General features: G+C 37.0%; 1 protein-coding gene across 1 annotated transcript in view; it reads right to left on the bottom strand.

Annotated features, from left to right (window-relative positions):
* The window catches only part of LOC145982729 (nuclear pore complex protein Nup205-like), a gene marked incomplete at its 3' end in the record, with an annotated part of 239,435 nt that overhangs the window by 28,110 nt on the left and 187,672 nt on the right, over window positions 1–23,653 (bottom strand). The window contains exon 26 of the mRNA XM_083116091.1: window positions 3,778–3,969. Coding sequence (XP_082972217.1) covers window positions 3,778–3,969 — 192 coding nt within the window. The remainder of the gene's footprint in view (window positions 1–3,777; window positions 3,970–23,653) is intronic.

The raw sequence follows: 23,653 nt of genomic DNA, 5'->3' as shown, positions 1-23,653 counted from the left end.
TAATATATTATATAATTTATCTCTTTTGACCGAATCATATGCTTCTTTGAAATCAATGAATAGCTGATGGACATTTTGATTATATTCCCACTTTTTTTCAAGTGTCTGTCTGATGTGAAAAATTTGATCTGTAGTTGATCTGTTACGTTTAAATCCACATTGATAATCACCTATAATTTCATTAGCATATGGGGTTAGTCTTGTTAAAATAATGTTAGATAATATTTTATATGTTGTTGAGAGTAGAGAAATTGGGAGCACATGACCTTGAAAAGATTTTATTCTAAATATAGTGATGTGATACACCATTGGAAAGCTTCTTTCATGTCCTTTCAAACAAGAAATGCATCTCCTTGTTTTAACCCATCATGAATTGTAAATTTGTCAGACATATTAATACCCACACGAATTTTACTTTCGGTTTCACTGGTGCATACTTTTATCATACTAACAAGCTTCTTAGGTATTCCAAACTCTACTAATATATTATATAATTTATCTCTTTTGACCGAATCATATGCTTTTTTGAAATCAATGAATAGCTGATGGACATTTTGATTATATTCCCACTTTTTTTCAAGTGTCTGTCTGATGTGAAAAATTTGATCTGTAGTTGATCTGTTACGTTTAAATCCACATTGATAATCACCTATAATTTCATTAGCATATGGGGTTAGTCTTGTTAAAATAATGTTAGATAATATTTTATATGTTGTTGAGAGTAGAGAAATTGGGAGCACATGACCTTGAAAAGATTTTATTCTAAATATAGTGATGTGATACACCATTGGAAAGCTTCTTTCATGTCCTTTCAAACAAGACTACAACCAGCCCTGTACGTCAATTAGGGTAAGAGCAATTATCCATGAAAATCTCAGGCGCAGAATAAAAATCGACAATTTTTTGTATTTTCAAGCCCCCAAAACTCCATAACTACGCCACACAGGAAGCTACATTTTCTCAGGATTTCATATCTTCATGAAGACTACCAAATAGTAGAGTTTCAGAAAATTCTGAGATGGTCGGGTTGTGGACTTTGTTGATTTGGCATGGAATGACCCTAAAGCAACAATTAAGATAACTAAATTTATCTTTGGAATATCAGAAATCACTAAATGCAACAGTTTAGAAATATTTATAATTTTAACCTTATAATGAATCCAAACTACGGATGGGACAGATTAATCGGTACTCTATCGGTATTGGCCGATATATGCATATCAGTGTATCGGTTTATCAATAAAATTGCCGATTATTTTACCCATACAATATATCTATAACTATCTTATAATTTAGTGCAAAATGCTGACATTTTGCTATAATTTTTATGGATAATCTCCATGCCTTACTTTTTAAGAAAGTAAATGTCTAAATATGCAACTTCTTTTGCACTGCAGTCACCTGGAAAAAAACATTTATTAAGGAGGTCAATGATCCATTCAAGTTCTTCAAGGACCATTTGGAATTTTATATTGCACTGATAGAAAATTGTTTATGGCTATTGTTAAATTTAAATCGGAACTTTATAGGCATTGGCTAAAATTTCATATCAGCCCATCCCTAAAACGTATCTTTACAATATCATAAATCATTAAATGCAACAGTTTAGAACTTTATACTCTTAACCTTATCATAGAAAGCAGGAAATTTCATGCACATTAGGAGTAGATTGCATGGAAAAATTGCAATATGTACTATGAGTACTATTTGGATATAAAAGAAACACCAGGACATTGCGAGAGTTTGTATTATATACAACTGAAAGAGACAACTCTAAGCTATTTTTCTACATAACCACCGTTTCTGTTGAGACACTTATCATATCGGCGAACAAGGTTTACAATACCCATGTCAAAGAAATCTGTCGCCTGTGCATTCAGAACACTTACATATTTTGAACATTTAATGGTAACAATTCTCAAGCATCAATACTGGCGACAGCTAGGAAAAGTATAGGTTTGAGTTTTGAGTTTTAACTTAACGTTATTCAGAGAGAAACTAATCGGGGCAGGACCTACTGTTTAAAGTTGGATCCGAACCCCTATGTGCCTCCACCGGGTATCAAACCTGGGGCCCCTGGAATACAAGGTAACTACGTTGCCACTATGGTCACTGACGAGATCCGAGTATCGGTTTAAAGTGGTATTGGGCTCAGCCATGTAAATGATCAATTGTCACCTTAGACATTAAAATGCAAACTTCAATTATTCATAAACAACAGTTGTTGAAGTACTTGAATCAAGTGCCACTTTGTTTTTAATTTGACTTCACGATTACATTTAAAGATTTTGTGCTCTTTCTCTCTCTCCCTAGCCACTAGAGCTGCTGAATGAAAATGTGTGATCTATCAGTTTTGGTTTTAAAAATTTGAATGTGACCTAAGACAATCATTTTCCTTCCTTTTCTTTTAAACATATAAAGGTTTATGTAGAAATTTTCAGCGAAAAATGCAGGCTCAACTAGGACTCGAACCCGGGTCTCTGGCATACTATGCCATTTCTACAACTGAGCTACCGAGAGCAATGGCACGGTATGCCAGACACCTGGGTTTGAGTCCTAGTCGAGCCTGCATTTTACACTGAAAATTTCTATGTAGTACATCTGTGTGCGCTTAATCTACAATAAAAAGGTTTGTGTTAAAATACAGAAAGCTCTGCATTTTACATCTGTTGAAGTGGCATTTCTTGTGGACTTTGCTGTTTGTTTGAGTTGCTGTTTTAAGTCCACTTCATGCACAGTAAGGCTAATCGGGACTGGACCTACAGTTTAAAGTGGGATCCGAACCACTTGTGACTCCAGCAGGTATCGAACCCGGGACCCCTTGATTACAAGGCAGAAACGCTACCACTGCGCCATGGGGGAGGCCCTTTGTGGACTTTGCAAGAGACACAAACTCCAGAAAGTATTAGGAAGTGTTTGAGTAATTTCCAACTGATATTTTCTGATACTAATACCACAGGTATTTGCTGTGTCGTAGCTGTGATAAATAATTTTCCAGAGAAGTTCCATTAAAATGCATTATCTTGTTTGTAGCTCTTGTAATTTCTGATTTGATTTGGTGTTTTAAGTCCACTTTATGCACAGTAAGGCTACAGTTTAAAGTGGGATCCGAACCACTTGTGCCTCCGCCGGGTATCGAACCCGGGACCCCTTGATTACAAGGCGAAGACGTTGTAATTTCTGATATGGCAGCAATAAGCTTACAATACTTGTCGAGTATATAAGACCACTAATTGTAAAAAATGTAGGTGTTGTTGTTTCTGGTATACAAACGTGTCAAACAATGGGGATTGAGAAGCTCCATGTGTAAACTCACAAATCTGGATTTTATGCTAAATTACAAGTTATTCAAAGATAAACCAGATTAATAATATAACTAACTCCGTAGTCTTCTTAAACCCAAAGGTCCCTAGATCTATCCACTCTTTTCCATCCTTACCCATTTCCTTTAGGCCCATCTCAATGATATCCCTCCACCTTTGTCTTGGCGTTCCTAAAGGTTTCCTACCATCAGGTTTCCCAACAAGAATCGAGCAAACTGATCTTTCCTCTCCAATTCGTGCCAAGTGGCCTGCCCACCTAAGTCTTTTGATTTAATTATTCTAATAATATCTGGACAGGAATACAAATTGTGCAGTTGTACATTAGGTAACCTTCTTCACTCAAGAGAAGATTAATAATATTATTGGCAATTTTACTAAACATTGACTATATCAGTCAATAACTGATACAGTGCACACCACTCTGTCATATCCCTGGTACAAAATATAAACTCACCATTTTTGACTCGTAAACATACAAAGGCCGAAGAGGTTCTGGTACATCAGCCAACATGACCATGAGTTTCTGATTATCCTCTAGTATGCTCTCAATTAAATGTTTCAGGTAACCCCTTGAAGATATGAACGACACCCACGTATTGTAAGGGTCCAATTCTATCAACATATCCAAACACGACAGAGCCAACATCTGGAAAAAACAAAAAAAACAATGTTTAATTAGTCCTATGAAACAAGTTCAGAGAATCGATTTATATTCATTGGCAGTTTGTAACATTAGTCATGGTTCATAATACACTCCTCAAAAAAAGTTTGGAATATTGTTATATTAGGCAATAGGTGATAGGCAAGATCTTGGAATTCAACAACACATGGTATCTGTCTGCTGAACATTCTCATTCTCATGTTTTCGCCGACATATGCCACCCTGCCTATCACCTATCACTAGAGGCACATATTTTTGGTAAATAAAAAAGCAAAATTTCGGTATAAAAACTGAGTCAATTTCGGGTTCAAAAGTGGTAAATAAAATATCGGTGTTATAGCGGTGAAAAATTGGATGAAAAGTGGTATATAAAAATACATTTTAGTTTTAAAATTGTGAATATAATCCTAAATTTGATTTAAAAACTACACTTATTCCACAGAATTAACATTTCTCTTCTAATAGCCCGTTTATGTAGTTATCCGAGTATTAAGTTTATTTCTGTGTAAAGGAGTCCATTTTTGATTCTCCAATATTTACAGCAGAATTAATCAATTTTCTGGGAATTGCAGAACCCTCAGAAGTTGTCACGTCCATGAATAAACCCTAAATTTCGTGTTTAAGAGTTAATTTCGCTTTTTGCAGTTCATTTTGCATTATTTCGTGACAAAACATGGTCACAAAATGCATCTCACACCTTTCAAAAACATGAAAAATTAACACTACAATGTTTTTTTTTTTTTTTTAAATTTCATGTTTTCGGCAAAAACGAAATATGCATGCCCCTACCTATCACCTAATTTTAGTCCCCTCACAATCAAAGGGTCCCAGGATAGATTCTTGGTGGAGGCACATAGTGGTTCGGATCCCAATTTAAACTGCAAGTTCAGTACCAATTAGCTTTGCTGTGCATCAAGTAGACTTAAAACTCCAATCAATCAAAACCTATTGTCTAATATAACAATATTCCTATCTTTTTGTGCGGAGTGTATAAATAACCAGTGGTGCAAAAGGCCGTGAGAGGCAGTACCGACTGCTGGCCTCACTCCCATCAGAGGTGGGAACATCATCCAACTAGTTACGGGGTCACCTGTGGTCAGCACGACAAACCCCCAGTCGTCGTCCTAGGTTTCCATGCCCGGGTTACGCTACTCATTCGTAGCACCCCAATTTCCTCATGATGGTGGATGGCCACCGGTCCCATACACAGGCCGAAATCTTAGGAGAAGAGTTGTTATGCTTCTCCCAGGAGAGACGAACCTGCATGCATCCCGTAGCCGGAGCCAAAAGCATGGTGCCTTAGACCACACGGCCATGATTCATAGGTCAACATAAAATTTTGACAACAGAAAAAAGGTTCGTACAAAAATGACCAGGCATGCACTGAACTATATCAGGGCACTGGGTACAAAACTCTAAATTAGAATTCAATCATACTACCTACCATCATTGTGCTTCAAATTCTAATAGGTCTGCAATTAACGGTTTCCTCCCTCCCGGTCATCGCACCCCAAGGCCACCCTTTCTGACCCTCGCTCAAGCGAACGTCAGGTCCTTGTCGTCACCAAAATTAGAGGAGTTGGCGACCACGGTGCTCGAGTCGGCTTTCGATATCTTCCTGGTCACCGAGAGCTGGTCTTTCCGCGAAGCCCTCGCCTCGACCTTCTCCATACCGGGTTACGCAGCAATAAAAAAGGATAGAACAACAAAGGTTGGGGGTGGCCTAATCTTGTATTACCGTAAAGACCTAAATGTCAAGATCATTCTCTCTTGCAATGAAAATGACGACGAAGTCGAAATGATTAGCGTAACTGTGAAGCTCCAGCATCTAACTCTGCGAATAATTGGTGTGTACAAAGCCCCTAATATATCGTATACAAAATTATCGCGCTTAGAAACCACGATTTCTGAAGTTTTTCCTCTCGTTCACAAATTACTTATTTTAGGTGACGTAAACGCAGATTTCCTTTCTCCCCATAAACCAGAAACAGTATATTTAGAATCAATAATCGACTCTTTCGGCATAGTTCAGATCATTAACAGACCAACTAGAATAACGGCAACCACCCAATCACTCCTCGATGTGGTAATAACGAATGACCAGGATCTTGTACGCTCATTTAACGTAACCGCTCCCGTCGGAACGTCCAACCACTGTCTAGTAAACGCGACACTTGCCATCGAAAAACCAAAATTAATCGAACAGTTTATCAAATCTCGAAACTTCTCTACCCTCGACAAAGAGATATTCGATAGGGATGCTGCAACAATTGAATGGATGCAAATTGATAGCTTCGACAACATCGACGATAAAGTTCACTTTGTTACTCAAAACGTAATAAATCTCTTCGACAAGCATGCGCCCCTTGAAACTAAATTAATAAAATCAAAAAACTCTCCGTGGATATCCGAAAATACAAAACTGCTCATGAAACTCCGTGACAATGCCCTAATAAAATATAAGCGCACAAAATCCCAGGCAAACTGGGACTATTACAAAGAACTGAGAAACTTCACCACCTCGGTCCAACGACAAGAAAAGAAAGCATATTTTAATCATCACCTCTGATGAAACAACAACAGCAAAGAGTTGTGGAAAAAAATAAAAACGTGGGGTGTATATAGTAAAAATATGAACAACAAGATACCTTCCGACCTGATAAACGTAGATTCAATTAACCGGCATTTTTCTAGCGTATGCAACAAAGCGAATGTCTCAGAAGATGCCGTTAACAAAACTCGAGAGTTCTTTGATGGCAACACTTTTAACGAAAGCACTCAAACTTTCCACCTGCAAGAAATAAACGAAGCCGAAACAATGAAAGCTATAAACGAAATATCATCCAATGCATCTGGTAATGATGGAATATCTATAAAAATGATTAAACTGTTATTACCACACATCTTACGTCCTCTGACGCACATCGTAAATTTCTCATTCCGGACTGGACAATACCCGACCAGCTGGAAGACAGCACGTGTTGTTCCGATACCAAAGAAAAAAGTAATAACGTCTCTGAATGACCTTCGACCAATAAGTCTCTTACCTATATTTTCCAAAACCGCTGAAAAAATTGTTAACAAGCAAACTCGTCAATGACCTAGATCTGCTTCCGAAATGTCAATCCGGTTTCCGTCCCTCACACAGCACGGCAACGGCTTTGCTTAAAGTAACTGACGATTTATTACGATCAATCGACAAGAGAATGGCAGTAGCGTTAGTATTACTGGATCTCACTAAAGCCTTTGACAGTGTCCATCATGACCTGCTCTTGAGCAAATTAAAATACTACAATTTTTCACTTCCCGCTCTTCGATGGTTTAGATCGTATCTGAACAACAGACAACAGAGAGTATTCATAATCGCTGCCACGCCCCCTCTCTCTCGCACCCTGCCATTGGAAACTGGTGTCCCACAGGGATCCATTCTAGCCCCTCTCCTCTATACCATTTTTACAGCCGACTTACCTACCGTAATCAATCACAGTAAAGTTCATTTTTACGCAGATGACACTCAACTACAAATTCCTTTTCCACCGAAATCGCCAGATGCAGCCTTAGCTTTGCTCAATGATGATTTATCCAACATAAATACCTGGTGTAAAAGTAACGGTTTAAAAATAAACCCACAAAAATCAACTTTCTCTCTTATTGGTTCCCGAAATAGTCTCTCTCTGATAAATCCTAACGAGATATGCATCAAACTAGACACAGTTATAATCCCTTATTCAACAAATGTGAAAAATCTAGGCGTCATTTTCGATGAACACCTTAACTGGGATATTCATGTACAAGAACAAATTAAAAAAGCTTACGCTGTACAGCTTTAAAGAATGCCTAAAAACAGAGATTAAAATGAGACTAATCCAATCACTTATCTTTCCTTTACTGGACTACTGCGATGTAATTTTTGGACCAAATCTATCTGTTCGAAACAAAACCAAAATCCAGAAAGTCCAAAATTCATGTTTCCGTTTCGTGTACCATATAAGAAAATACGATCATATCCTCCCAACCCTAAACGTAAACAAAATATTGAACATGACCAGACGCCGAAAATTACATCTGTGTTGTTTTATTCATAATCTTTTACAAACCAAAAGTACCTAGAAACCTATTCCAGAATTTAAAATTCAGAAGGGAAATACATGATTACAAAACAAGGGGAAAATCGAAACTTGAACTTCCAAAGCACACACTAGTGCTTTTCGAATCATCATTTACGTATTCAGCTGCAAGAGCGTGGAATGAACTTCCTCCTTCCATGACGTCCCTCACTAATCGCAACAACTTCAAAGACAAACTAAAAACTCTATTGTTAAATGAACAATATCTGTGTTCCAGCACTCACGAATAATAGCTCGCATATCTGAACCAACTTCCTAATAAGTATTTTCATCTTCATTTTGCTTGTTTACTTTTCCCCTTACATGTTGCCAACCCTTAACAATATTTTGTCCTTTCTCGCATATTAAGAACATTTATATGTTTTTTACACATAACATTAATATTAATTTGTATTATTCTTAACCATATCACACCAAGCACAATTGTGTCAATTAATTTGTGTATCCTTGTGTATTTGTTTTCAATCTTTTTATTATTATTATTATTTTTAGTGTGTAGACGAGCCTTTGTTCTCAATTTTGTATTTGTTCTTTTTGTGTCTTCTTTATGTTTCTCTCTTTCTTCCTTGTTTGTTATTGTACAAACATTTAGTAGGTAGAATGTATTTAGTATGTATATGTATCCATCGGGGTTAGGTGGTAGAACAGCCACAGGCTGAACCTCGCCCTTTAATAAAGGAAAATTGAAATTGAAATTGAAACATCATTCACACTTTGTAACTATCTGCTGATGTCCCTGGGGTTGGTGGCTAACAATTAAGGTTCCCAATAGTTGTTGCTGAGAACTGAATGATGGATTTGATATGATTTAGGCACTATTAAGAAATTGCCTTCAAACACTTGTCACAGATCCATTTTTTCACTGCTGTTAGATACTGCTGATCTAACATAAATTTGTGTCCCTATCTATACTGACTCTTTTCTGGACTATTAATTTACAAGAATCTACAAAATGCACCATGGAGTCAACATGGTTAAGTGACAACTATTTTAATACTCTGAGAATTTTATATTTGAAGCTATGAATATCTTAGAGCAAAATTCTGGTGAATTGAAATGATACAGTTGCAACGGAATATTTATACATTAACACTTATAAATATTTTGAAAACACAAATTTTTACAATGTTCAATCATCAGTATTAGTATTGTTGAGAAATTGGTTCAATCTCAGTGTATTTTCAATTTTTGACTGCTAGATTCACAACTTTTATTTCATTATTCTTTCACATTTCAAACTACATTGAAGCTGTATGCCTTTTCCAGTACAGTGTTGGGTGCTTGCTCTGTGGGATGGTTTTGATTCTCAGGTTAAATTTCATTTTCAATGTGTAGTTCATCTCATAATTAACTACTTATGCTCAAAGGATCCATCATTAATATTAGACATACTAATTTTGAAAATAAAATATTGTCGAACTGAACTGACTAGTAGCAGTAATACATGAAACAAATTAGTTTAAGGGAATCTTTTGATTTAACCCTAGAATACAAAACCTCTTTTGAGAAACTTAAACACAAAACCGTCATGAATTTTTAAGACTCAATTTCATTTTTCTAAAATTCGTATTATTAATCTTTTATAATTTTCAGATTTTATGTTTTTTGCTATTCTTCTTATGATTATAAAAATATATTTTTTAATAGATTTTTAGTGCTATTATTTAGAAAAAATTATATTTGTCTGGGTTTTTGGGCAAAAAATTTAAAAGTAGGTTTTGGGATTTGTTTTTTGAAAGGAGGGGAAAACATGGCTGCAGCTACTAGCCGTTTTCAGCAGCATGCCCTGCTTTGCTCCACAGAATCCTGGGACAAACTGTAGCTCATTTTCCAAATTCAATGTGTGTGCATTTTTTTTACATGTAGTAGAGAATTCAGTTTCACATTATCGATAGTTAACTTGTACATACTAATTTGGATATTTTGTACTGACATAAACTTAACAGTCATGGACACTTCTGGATTTTAACAACACCAGAACTGTCCGTGACTGTACAGTGTCCGGGAAAGAACTAGTGAATAGAAATCTTCAAAACTCTTACATTTATTGCCTCGAAGTTTACATAATAAGAGAAACTCAAAACATTTATGTTGAGTGCATTAGAAGCAACCTTGGGGAAGAAGAGTGAATATACGAATGCTTGAAATTCTTACTTGGACCTCGACGGAACGAGAGGGAAAGGTCCAAGTAAGAAAGGAAAGGGTCCAATATGCTTTTGGTCTGGCTGAAATGCAGTATGGCAAGCACAGCATTAACTAACAAACAGAAAAAAAAAAAAAAAAAAAAAAAAAAGGGAAACTTTTCCCATGCTGATATCTATTATGGAAATTAAAACTTTTTGAGTTTCTTGTACTGATTATGTCAATTTCTAACCAATAAATCCAGAGATATGATGTTCTCTCTTACAGCAGAGAATTCTCTAAGCTGGAGGGGTAATCAAAAAGTTGTGTTCTTCTGAACTGAGATAAAAGTATGTTGAACCACATGTCTACGGGTCATAGCAAAAAATGAAGCACGGAATGACAGACAGAAAAATAAAAATATGTAGGTTCATAGAGAAAAGCAATTAATAAGGAAGTACAAGATTTTAGAGAGAGAAATAAATACAAGAGAAACAGACAGGCAGACAACGAAATAAAGAGAATAAAATAGAAGGCATTTGAATGAACCAATAAATGAAAAAAGAGCGAGAGAGAGAGAGAATTAGAGAAAGAGGGGACCATGGACTATAAGAAAATTATTGACAGAAAGAAACGAGAAAAGGGAGAGAGAGAAATAAAAATAAATAAAATAAACTAGAGAGATAAGAGAGAAATAAGAGAAAAGAAGTACAGGGTGGCCATTCTAAGACCATGATAAAATTCAAGAATAATTCCCGGTTTTCAACGTGAACTTTCCAAAAAATTCTAGGGTAGAAGCAGATGCTTTCTCTATTTCAACCTTAACAGTTGGGCTGAAAAGTTCGTAGGCTGACTCATAGATGGCGTTACTAGAATTAAATCCATGTGATTTTTACTTAGTACTAACCTTCAAAAGATACGTGTATAAATTTCACAGCTGCCGGATAATTAGTTCGTGAGATATAGCATTGTGAGTGAAGCAGCTTTTGTTATTGTGAAAAAAAAGATAAAAAAGAATTTCGTGTGTTAATAAAGCATTGCTTTTTGGCGAAAAAAATACTGTTGAAGCCAAGGCTTGGCTTGATAAACATTATTCGGACTCTGCACCAGGAAAATCAACCGTTGAGAAGTGGTTTGCTAAATTTAAACGAGGCGAAATGAGCATCGAAGACGATGCACGCAGTGGACGCCCCAAAGAGGCTGTTACCGACGAAAACATCAAAAAAGTCCACAAAATAATTTTAAATGATCGTAAAGTGCAGTTCATCGAGATAGCTGAGACTTTAAAAATATCAAAGGAACGTGTTGGACATATTGTGCATGAATATTTGAACATGCGAAAGCTGTGTGCAAAATGGGTGCCGCGCGTGCTCACAATCGATCAAAAGCAACAACGTTTGGATGATTCGGAGCAATGTTTAGCGATATTCAACCGTAATAAAATTGCTTCCCCATCCACCATATTCTCCAGATCTGGCCCCCAGTGACTTTTTCCTGTTTGCAGACCTTAAAAGAATGCTCGCTGGAAAGAAATTTAGCACTGATGAAGAGGTAATCGCCGAAACTGAGGTCTATTTTGAGGCTAAAGAGAAATCGTACTATAAAAATGGCATCGAAAAATTGTATGACCGCTATAATCGTTGTATCGCCCTCGAAGGCAACTATATTGAATAATAAAATCGAATTTTGTCAAAAAAAATTTTTTTACTATGTTAGCCTACGGACTTTTCAGCCCAACTGTTATGTACTACTACCTCTCACCACCCCCTCCCCACAATAAATACCATACTTACTCATGTATAATGTGCACTTATTTCCAAAACTTTTGTCTCCACAAACTATGGTGCGTATTATGCACAGAATAATTCAGACAGCTAACATGAAACCGTACATGGTCATTCTATGATTTTGTGACACTTGTATTGATTTTTCATGTTTACAGAACCCTATCAAGTTATATATCGTTGTAAAGCTTAAATTCTGAAGTTTCTGAATATGGCAACAGTATTCCATTCAAGATGGCAACACTAATGTGCATTGCAGTTGTAATAGGCTCATCACAAAATGGAACGTTCGGATGTTTATGGTACTTCGGATGAAAGAAAAGATAAGGAAAAAGAACAATGATTACAATTACTACCGCACGCCAGCGCCGCTGAATGGGAGAAATCACAACTACCGCTGCCCGGAAACAATGCAGTGACGCGGTACCATCTCCGCTTCAAACGCCGTACCCTTTTGTGAATGAAGACAGTTGATCTTTGAAATTAATAGGATTTAACCATTATATTGTGCAACGTAGAAGTACGAAATTTTCAAAATTTCATGTAAGTAATTTTAAACCGCATTTACCGCAACCATCATGAATGTATTACAGGCAAATAATATGACCTATATGAAGCATGTAAATTATTTAATGGAAGAAATCTTGTGCTGCTACCTGCTAGTTTGAACAGGGTGGCTACAAACAAGCAGAAATGAAATTCCCTGACTTTTCCAGGTTTTCCAGGACAAAATTTACATTTTTTCCCTGACAATTACAAAGTTAACTAAATCGATTTTTTTGCAAATATAAATAATAAACTCACACAGATCCACGTATGGTTTTGTTAAGTACCAATATTATCTTCTATGAAATTGACTTAATTTCTCTATTCTCTATGATTTGAATTCAAACTGCAAAATAGTGAATTTGAAAAATTATTACAATTCACAAGCTAGGGAACGATTACGGAATTTTTCATATGCAGTAAGTTTAAAATAAAATACTTGATTATTTTTAAAGTTACGACTAAATGAGATAAGAGTGAAGAGTGATTGATTGAGAAATACAATTTGTAATTTATCAGTCTCCTTAGCTATACATTCTCCGTATTATATGTTGATATTTCCACTGAGGTTTGGAACCCTCTGCTTGCAAGAACCATGAGTGCGGACTCATTTTTCAATGCATAAAGCTACTTCTCTCTTCCCTGTAAAGCAAACAACTTAACTCTTGCATATAAGTGAAACAACTGAATCGAACAAAATAAAGTGTGTGAAACTGACAATATGCAGTTATACCATTAATACTGACGAAAAGGGTATGTAGGTATTAGAAATTGAACGCAAGGAATTTATAGAATTGCATTGTATAGGTACCTGATTTAGCTAACCACACATTAAAACAGGAACACTCTAATAATAAAAGCTTCTGAAAGTTCATATACGAGGGGCATCCTGAAAAAAGCTCCTCCAAAGGTGCCTATACGCAGCACTAGTGGTCGGAGAGCTACACATCTGGTACAGTTGCAATGCAGCCGTTTTAGGACAGTTCTAGGTTAAAGATTGCAGCTCTCATACAGTCTCCCACCGACTGCGATGTAGCCTACATTGCACGCTCAGAATTTGGCACAGAGCCACCAGCAATCGTGTCAGGTGTGCAGACCGGACGTCGTGAGTGATTAAGGTCAGACGATGGTGCAGACAATTCACGGAAGGCCAATCGAATGTGCACAACCCCATACAGCTGAGTACACACGGGTACTTTGCATCACTTCGGGCGAGAGATCTTGGACAACTCCCTGTACAGCCCTGGCCTTGAATGTACCGACTTTCATCTCTTTGTTTAACTGAAGAGGTTTCTGGCAGGGCAAGGATTTGACAGCTACACTGCGGTAGAAATAGTTCCAGTCTTTGCTGTCAGACACATATAACATGGGCATACAAAATTTAGTGCCATGCTATGACAACTGCCAGAACAACGGTGGTGATTATGCCGAAAATTAGGTTAGGACTCACTGTTACTAATGTAATAAAGTACAACTGATATTCTTGTTTTATTTATGCCTAATCGGTAGGGACCTTGATATTTTGTTATTTTTTTTAAAAATTGGTGTATTTTCTTATTTTTTATTTTTTACTACACGGTGTTATTTTCCCCAAAATTCACGTTTTCATTTTAGCGCATTTTCTGGCAAATATCTGAAATTATACCTTCATGGTGTTTTTAAACTACTGTTTCAAAGTAAGTCAAATGGCTTACGCCTCTTCGTGAGAGTTTGATATCTTCAAAGTTATTTCGGGAAAGTTATTTTCCATACCCCTTTTTTAATTTTAAGGTAAGGATTTTAGATAATGGAATTTTCCCTGTATATACTGAAGGGTGCATAATGACCATAAGTGGCGACGCACCCAAAAAATTAAAATCAATCAATCTCACGTGACAGATACCGATATATTATGGCACCAAAAATTGGCATTATCTTTTTTTCACTTGTTAAGTTGAAAAAATCGTGGGAAATACATGATTTAATGTGGCTGTCGGAATTATTCCATGTACGTATAACTCTATAGTTTACTCTTGAGTAAAATGTTGGAAACCTTGCATGTTCTACGTACACAAACATGGCCTACAAAAGACAAGAATGTTGGATTTCATGGAATTTTTCTTTGTTTTAGGACATTTCTTTAAAAAAAATCACTAAAAATGCCAACAATTCGCATTTTATAACAAATTCACATTTTATGCCAAATTCACATTATTTCGAACGGGCGAAAAATGTGTCCAGGCATCATCACTGCACATTCCTAAACATAACTTCGCAGCAATTACCATTTTTCACAGATTTCGCGTTTGCGAAAAATCAATGTCCCTACTAATTGGAAATTACTTTCTGGCCACCCCTCATATAAATCAGTAGATGGCAAGTGAAAATTTAGCAGGGCTGGCAGAGAAAAGTCAATTCTTGAAGAAAGTGATTTGCGTTTATGATTGAATGATTCGAGTAAATATGATATTCAAATATTTACGTATTTATTATTAGTATTTTATTTCATAATATTGGACATTAACCTTACTCAGTGAGAGATTAATGACCATCTCTCATGAGTTTAAACAGACAGGAATTTACAGTGTTGCAGTAAATTTGAGGTTGGGAGCATGCACTTGCCAATTTTTATAACGTTCACCAATGCAGATTTATGTTTCACTTTTTCGTGATAGTATTCAATATATATCCAGTTTGGTTGGATTCTTCTTGATATCTAAGAATAGTGCAATGTCATTGTAAACGTATGTTAACTTGTGCAAAACCAGTAATACGTCAGGACGATGATAGAAAACCTTCGTAAGCACTGCTACATTAAATAAGGTGAAGTGAGCCAGAAGAGTAATAACATTCCAGCAGCATATTTGCAGTCTAAAGCTCTTCTTGTTTATGCATTCGATTTTTGTTGGATGTTGCAGTCCATGCAATTTCTGTCGCATGTTGTAGTGAGATACTTTGTCGGGTGGCGATATTCGACAAAAATCGTATGTATCAATGGAACCTATTTGTTTCCATGTTCCTTCAGTTTGCCCAACAAAATGCCTTACTACGACGTCTGACAACTATCGGATGGCGCCACCTGCTCTTATCCCCTCCATCTGTTGACAAGTCCTCTTACTACTCCCATACGGACAAGAAAAAAAATTATAATTCAATGCATTTTCCACGTAATATTTAGAGGCTTAACATTTACTCCCCCAATGATACCATATGGTATCATCAGTGTAAGGTCGTACTCGCCCGATGATACCATATGGTATCATGGTGCTGATTACGAAATGAATGTGCTTTTTGGTCCTTCAAACACTTAAGTTTGGATGGAAACTCTGACACAGGTCTGGAGCAAGCCCGGGAAATTCATATTGATGACCAACCTCCCCTTTCTCTGCAACATATCCATGCCACATTTCCGAACAGAGTTTCACATTTTGGCTCATTATTCAACTTGTATGGCACCCAGGAACATGAAACATGTTTCTGGACATGTCCATTCTTTGAAGAGAATACTAAGGTTTGCACCTTATCCCCAAAATAGCGGGAGAAGAGGGGGCAAACTTCAGATTTTTATGTTTTTTTCATTGAAATTTGGGGGTCGGGCTCCCCCAAACCCCCTTCCTCGGTCAGGCGTTCTGAATTGTACACGGTTGTATGCTGTGATGTTCTATCTGAAAAACAAAACTTATCTGAAGTAGATTGCTCCCATAGTGCCCGAGTTATAACAATTTACCTCTAAAAATTCAAATTACATAATTTTCGTAAAAATAAAAAATCACATTTTGACTTATTATTCTACTTGTATGGCACCCAAGAACATGAAACATGTTTCATTCTCTTGAGAAATGTCCATTCTTTGAAAATAATACTAAATTTCGCGCCTTCTCCCCAAAATAGTGGGATAAGAGGGGGCAAACTTCAGATTTTTGTTTTTTTCTATTGAAATTCAAGGGTCGCGCCCCCCAAACCCCCTTCCTCGATCCGGCGTTATGAATTGTACACGGTTGCATGCTATGATGTTTTATCTGAAAAACAAAACTTATCTGAAGTAGATTGCTCCCATAGTGCCCGAGTTATAACAATTTTCCTCCAAAAATGCAAGTTACATATTTTTCGTAAAAATAAAAAATCACATTTTGACTTATTATTCAACTTGTATGGCACCCAAGAACATGAAACATGTTTCATTCTCTTGAGAAATGTCCATTCTTTGAAAAGAATACTAAATTTCACGCCTTCTCCCCAAAATAGTGGGAGAAGAGGGGGCAAACTTCAGATTTTTGTTTTTTTCTATTGAAATTCGAGTGTCGCCCCCCCCCCCCCAAAACCCCCTTCCTCGATCCGGCGTTCTGAATTGTACACGGTTGCATGCTATGATGTTTTAGCTGCAAAACAAAACTTATCTGAAGTAGATTGCTCCCATAGTGCCCGAGTTATAACAATTTACCTCTAAAAATTCAAATTACATATTTTTCGTAAAAAAAATTAATCACATTTTGGCTTATTATTCAACTTGTATGGCACCCAAGAACATGAAATATGTTTCATTCTCTTGAGAAATGTCCATTCTTTGAAAAGAATACTAAATTTCGCGCCTTCTCCCCAAAATAGTGGGAGAAGAGGGGGCAAACCAGATTTTTGTTTTTTCTATTAAAATTCGGGAGTCGCGCCTCCCAAACCCCCTTCCTCGGTCCGGCGTTCTGAATTGTACACGTTTGCACGCGCTGATATTTTAGCTGCAAAACAAAACTTATCCGAAGTAGATTGCTCCCATAGTGCCCGAGTTATAACAATTTTCTGTTCCCGTGCAGAGTTCCATAACGATATCTTTAAATTAAATTTAAAAAAAAGTCAATGAAGACGAAATTCCCTGACATTTCCCTGACTATTTTTGACACCTCAAATTCCCTGACTTTTCCCGGTTTTCCAGGTTTTCCAGGTCTGTCGCCACCCTGTTGAAGGTCCTGAATGTGCTTGTTATAAATATTACCTTAGTCATGGAAAAGTATATATTTTGAAGTTTTCCTTTAGAAAAAGTAGAGGAAATGAGGAAAACCAGAATGGTTTTTAGCCATTTCCTATGTTTTTCACTTTGTAATGTAATGTTCTGTCACATGAAGAAAAGCAATGCCGTTCGAGCGGGATTCAAGCATGCTTGGTTGGTTGATTTGTTGTTTTAAGTCCACTTTATGCACAGTAAGGCTAATCGGGACTGGACCTACAGTTTAAAGTGGGATCCGAACCACTATGTGCCTCCACCGGGAATCGAACCCGGGACCCCTTCATTACAAGGCGACGACGCTACCACTGCGCCATCGGGGAGGCCTGGGATTCAAGCATGCACCTCCCATCACATGACATGTGTATCAGCTGTATTTGTTGGGCGAGAAATAACTTCCTGAGCACTGCAAATCCATAACACAATTTTGATCTCGCTTTCTACTAATACAGAATAAATAAGGTGGTTAAAGAGTGAAAGCTTTGGGATGCTAAACACAGTGGAGGGAGAGGGGGAGGTGCCTTGGGTTGGTGACTTACTGTTTACACAAGAGGATATTCGCCTCTTGGTCCACATAGCAACAGGTGACTCACTGAATAAGTATGACGTCATTCACTTTTGATCGGCATAGCAACAGCTTTACGAGCTACAACTAAGAAAGCCATTTCTTGAACATGGATTATCCTGCGCACTGTATTCGAGATATAATTTTTGGTCACATTTCCCCATCAAAAACCAGGATGCGCATTGTACACAAATGTGCATTATACACGCATAAATATGGTATATTAACAATATAAAGGCTTGTGTGATTCCAATGTATCCAAAAATTCTAATTCAATTCAATTAAAATTATATATATATATACTATTTAAAATATTCAATTTAAGGTGCAGACTTTACACTTGCCATTTCACAAACTCGGACTGGAAATACATCTACAATCACAAGTCACAAATGTTACGGAATATACTAATTATGAAAAATTGTTTATTGCATAAGGATTTCAAACTCAAATTAGTCTAATCAAATTCAAGATATCTTATTTTGCAATAATCTTTCATCTGCCAGATAGACTGTTCCACAAACGACACTAACAAAGTAAAAGGATTGAGAGAATTCTGTTTTATTTTCCACACAGCTTCCTTTTTTCTTCCTCGATAAACATAAAAGCAAAACTGTTAAAAACTCGTCTCAGGGGTATATGAATTCATTTGAGTTAAAAAAAGTTGCCATTTTTTACGTCTACAGAGAAAAATTTGCGTAGAATTTACACATAATTCCCAGAATACAAGGAATTCCCGGTAAGTAGCCACCCTGAAGTAGTGTAATTAAATAAAGTAAAGAAACAGCATATATAGAGAAACAAAAGAAACAAAATTGAGAATAATGGAAATAAAAGATACATAAAATCAACAAATTTTGATTTTATGCTTATATAGACAGAGGTGATTTAGTATCAAAAATAAGATAGTCTGTTTCAAGCAGGTAAAAATATGAACATCATATCTAACCAAGTGATATAACCTGGGCTAAAAGTTATATCTGAAACTATGTATGGGAGAGGGGAGTATTGTAATGCTGAAGTTGATGTCAGTCACGTACAAATAAATATAAAAGACCAGTTATAACTGTCCATTCATGTTAACTATCATTATCAAGAAGAAAAATTTTGATGGACTGATAGACATATCGGCAGTAGCTCAGGGCAACATACATTAATCTGATTGACTTAACAGTTAAGAGACAACAATCAATATAAAGGATTTCATCTCGGAAACAAGTAAATGTTATGATTTGACATTGCCTACAGTTAAATATATTGCAAACGGAACTTTTATGCAGAATAATTATTTTATTGTCCAGTCCAGTCCGTCTTTCTATTAAATAGAAAAATTTCATTACACATTACTTTTTTTTTTTTAAAAAAAACAAGAAATTATAAAAATTCAGTGCATCCTTAGAGATGAACATGTACAATTTTCAAATGTGAGGTGCAGTTCCATGTCTGAGATGAGTTTGGCAACATCTGTTATCCAGAGGCATATATTCTGGGCTATCTGCGAAACCCAGGCTCAGAAGAGAAGAAAAATCGGTCGGAAAATTTGCATAAAATTGTTCATTTCAATAAGAAGATGATGGCGTTGCAGGAGATCGCATAATTACTTCTTACAAGTTGCTACACTTATTTCTTACGAGTTGGCAATCTTGCCTGCTTTGTTTGAAATTCGCGAAACGAAGAAAAGCACGCAAGGAGTCCCGTGAGTTTAGCATGACAGTCTTCTAGCATGAATGCCATCAGTGTTGAGAATTCATTGTTCCCAGCGTTGAAAAGGGTAGCTTATGACAAGGAAATTCCCTCTCCGGGCCAAGGATATCAGTTGCAGATGATTAGGACAAGAGGGAGAGGCCACTGACCTCTTCAAACAACCAGAGTAGATGCGAGGGTGAGGTGAAGTTTACTGGCTGCCTGATTATGGTTTTGCACCAAACAATAACTGAACTGACGAAGGCCAGCCCCAGGTACTCTCTCTGTTCTGTAGTCGAAACGTTATGGGTTGGGTTCATTTTCATGGTGCACAGAACTTTATTTCTTTAAGGAAAGTGCTGTGTAGCACACATATGAGTATGAGCTTCAAATCGTTGTTTAATATATGATTTAAGTTCACTTTGCGCACAAAGAGAGACGACTGGACCTATAGTTAAAGTGGAATCCGAACCACTGTGTGCCTCCACCGCATATCGAATCCCCTTTGTTTCCAATTCAAGGCGATGACGTTGCCACTACACCATCGAGAAGGCCCCACACTTCAAATTGTGAAGATAGATAGATCTCAGACACTTTAACAGCAGTGTACAAGATAAGAAGTTTATTATATATTTTATTCTCGCGTCTAGGCCTACATAAATATTTCACAGTATCACATGGCTTCAAAATCCCCAAAAATGAACAAAAAAGAGCACCCCCCTCTCCTCACATGAAATGTTTGTCCATTCGAACATTATGCTAGTGAGATAGCCCACATTCTGAACGCAGTCAATGCTCTTATCAATGCATAAAACTTAGTTTTCGCGAAGTAGAGACATGGTGCTAGATACCTTCGAATGAATGACTCAGTGAATGAGTTACAATTTTTGGGTGCACCAGCACAAGAGGCCATTTTGTGCTCTTCAAATTATGCGAGAAAAAAATCTTCTTATCTAAAAATCCTTATTCGAAAGTTAAAAAAGGGTTTAAAGAACCCATTGACAAACGTCAAAAATGCAAATTTGTAAAGGGGCCTGCACAGGACATACACAATTCTTTAAAACATTAAAGAGAGACTAAAAACTTCCTCTGAAACAGTGGAACAGGCCAAAGCTAAAACCATATGTAAAAACACTGGACGATAAACGGGTGGGAAGATTAAAAATGTGTCTGAGAAAAGTAAATCCGCATACATTCAATGAGAATATGCTGAACACTTAAAATTATAGGCATCGGGAGCGAGGGGGACTCGAGCAGTTAATGCAACCCTTGGAAATTGGCATCGTTAATATCACTTAACAAAACAGAAAGCTTGTTATTTTTATTGTTGATAATGGAAATAAAGTTCAATGAGTTATTATTCGAATAGAATAACGAAGTAAAAAAACATTAAATAAAAAAGGGGTGCAAAGTACACACACTACAAATTAAACCAAAGAAAAAATTGTTTCAAAATTTTCCAAATTTCAAAAATTAGTGTTTTATGTAAAAGGTCCACGCTATGGAAAAAATTCACCCCTAACTTTAAAAGCTTTTTATTGTGAGAGGTGGGTAAAAGTTAATTACAAAATGGAATAACTATGTATTACCAATACAGTAAATGAAAGAAATGTAAAATAGTAATAAAAACAGATGTGGGTGGAGTAGAAAAATCCTCCCCAGGATATAATAATATAAGGGTTTCCCAAATGAAAGTGAGACTCTTGGCTTTTTTCTGTAATGATTTATTGGTTGGAATATATGAATATACATGAAGTAAAAGTGATCCATGGGTGACATATCCTCTACACATAGTCACCTTGTCTGTTCAAGCAAGTGTCCCAGCACATCACAAGGGTATGGATACCCTGAGCGAAGAACGTCTACTTCTACTTAATATTGCAAATTAGCAACACTGCACATCATGGAGCGACAGACAAGTAGCGGGAATTTCGTTAATTTGAATGAGTGAATATCATCATAGGAGCTTTACTAATGAATGGTTATGAATTCATAAGCTAGGATAAGGCTAGTAAATGCTTCGAACAGCATACACTGCTATGTAAACATTAGTTTTTAGACGACATTAATTGGACTATCTGTCAGGGTGGAAAAGGTCTACGGAGGGACTACTGCCAGAATCCACCAATAGGGTCACTACACTGGCTTTCTCTAGAGCACATGCTTTTGTTTACATCCACTTCGTAGTGGAAAAAATGGACTTTAGAGAGATGGATAAGTGTATGTTATACTTTTTCAGATTATTCTCACTGGATTAAAGTTTGAGATGTTGATGACGACACCCTCTCACAACATTCCAAGAGAGCAAAATTTATGGTAAAGGTTTATTGTAGGGATGGGCCGATATGATATTTTTGCCGATACCGATCAAGCACCAATATAAAATTTACTGATACCGATAACTGATATTCTACCGATCCAATATAAAATTAGATATGGTACTTGAAGATGTGGTGGCCGCGGTGGCTCAGTTGGTAACGCGTCTGACTATCAAGCTAAAGGTCCAGGGTTCGATCCCCAGCCGGTTCAAATCCGGGAACTTTTCTAACATTGGAAGCGGCCCCGGCGCCCACCCAGTGTCGAATAACATGGGTATCTGGGGGAAACTCTGGGGGGTAAAGGCAGTCAGGGGTGTGGTGCTGATCACATAACCCTCACTCACGACCAGATCAAGAAAGTGTGGGGCGTTACCCCCGCACCACCTATACGCCTTCATGGCATGGTGCTAAGCACAGGGGAACACTTTACTTTTTTCTACTTGAAGAACATGACATGTTCCTTGATCTCCTTAACAAATGTGTGTTTCGAGATGACTGCAGTGCAAAAGAAGTTGAATACGAGGGTCACTATTTATATTTTGAGCCTAACAATGAAAAAACAGGAATTTGGCATTGAAAACTGCTTTATTGTTTTTCGAAGTATTCTCCTTTATGGTCAATACACTTTTGCATTCGTTCGAACCATTTGTCAAAGCAGTTTTTCCAATCTTCTTGAGACACCTCCATAATATGGTTTTTGAATGCATCAACGGCATCTTCCGCCGACGAAAATCGTTGTCCACACAATTTATTCTTGACATTCGGGAACAAGAAGAAGTCATTGGGTGCCAAATCAGGACTGTACGGCGGATGACCCATCAATTCGATTTTTTGACTGTTCATAAAGTCGGTTGTTAGATGAGATGTGTGACAGCTGGCATTGTCTTGATGAAGAATGATCCGACGGCGTTTGTTTGTTTTCCGTATTTCACCCAAGCCCTCTGGCAAACAAATTGTTGTGTACCATTCAGAGTTGACCGTTCTACGTTCCTCTAAAGGCACAGTTGCCACATGACCAGTTTTCACGAAAAAACAGGCGACCATTTGTTTCCATGTGCTTCGAGCACGAACAACTTTTGTTGGATTGGGTTCATCTTGAAACACCCATACAGTCGACTGCTGTTTACGTTCCGGCTCATATGCATATATCCATGATTCGTCACCTGTTACAATCTTATATACGTCTTTTGAAGCACCACGATTGTATTTATTGAACATTTGTTTGCACCAATTGACGCGAGCGTCTTTTTGAGTTTTTGTCAAATTGTGTGGGATCCAACGAGAACATACCTTTCTCACAGCTAAATGATCATGTAATATTTTATATATGCTGGTGGAACTAATGCCTATGGTTGCCTCAATTTCACAGTATGTCAGATGATGATCTTGCAGTATTAGGTTTTGCACAGCATCAATGTTTTCTTGAACAACAACTGATTTTGGACCACCTTCGCGAATCTCGTCAGTGAGCGAATGAATGGCGGCCACGATTAAATTCGTTATACCAGCGTTTCACGGTGGCAAAGGATGGGGCTTCATCGCCAAATGTGAAA

The sequence above is a fragment of the Lepisma saccharinum genome, unplaced genomic scaffold (genome assembly GCF_977018435.1).
Source record: "Lepisma saccharinum unplaced genomic scaffold, izLepSacc3.1 HAP1_SCAFFOLD_378, whole genome shotgun sequence".
NCBI lineage: Eukaryota > Metazoa > Arthropoda > Insecta > Zygentoma > Lepismatidae > Lepisma > Lepisma saccharinum.
Note: the sequence above shows the minus strand (reverse complement) of the source record. Positions and strands in the feature narration are given on the sequence as shown.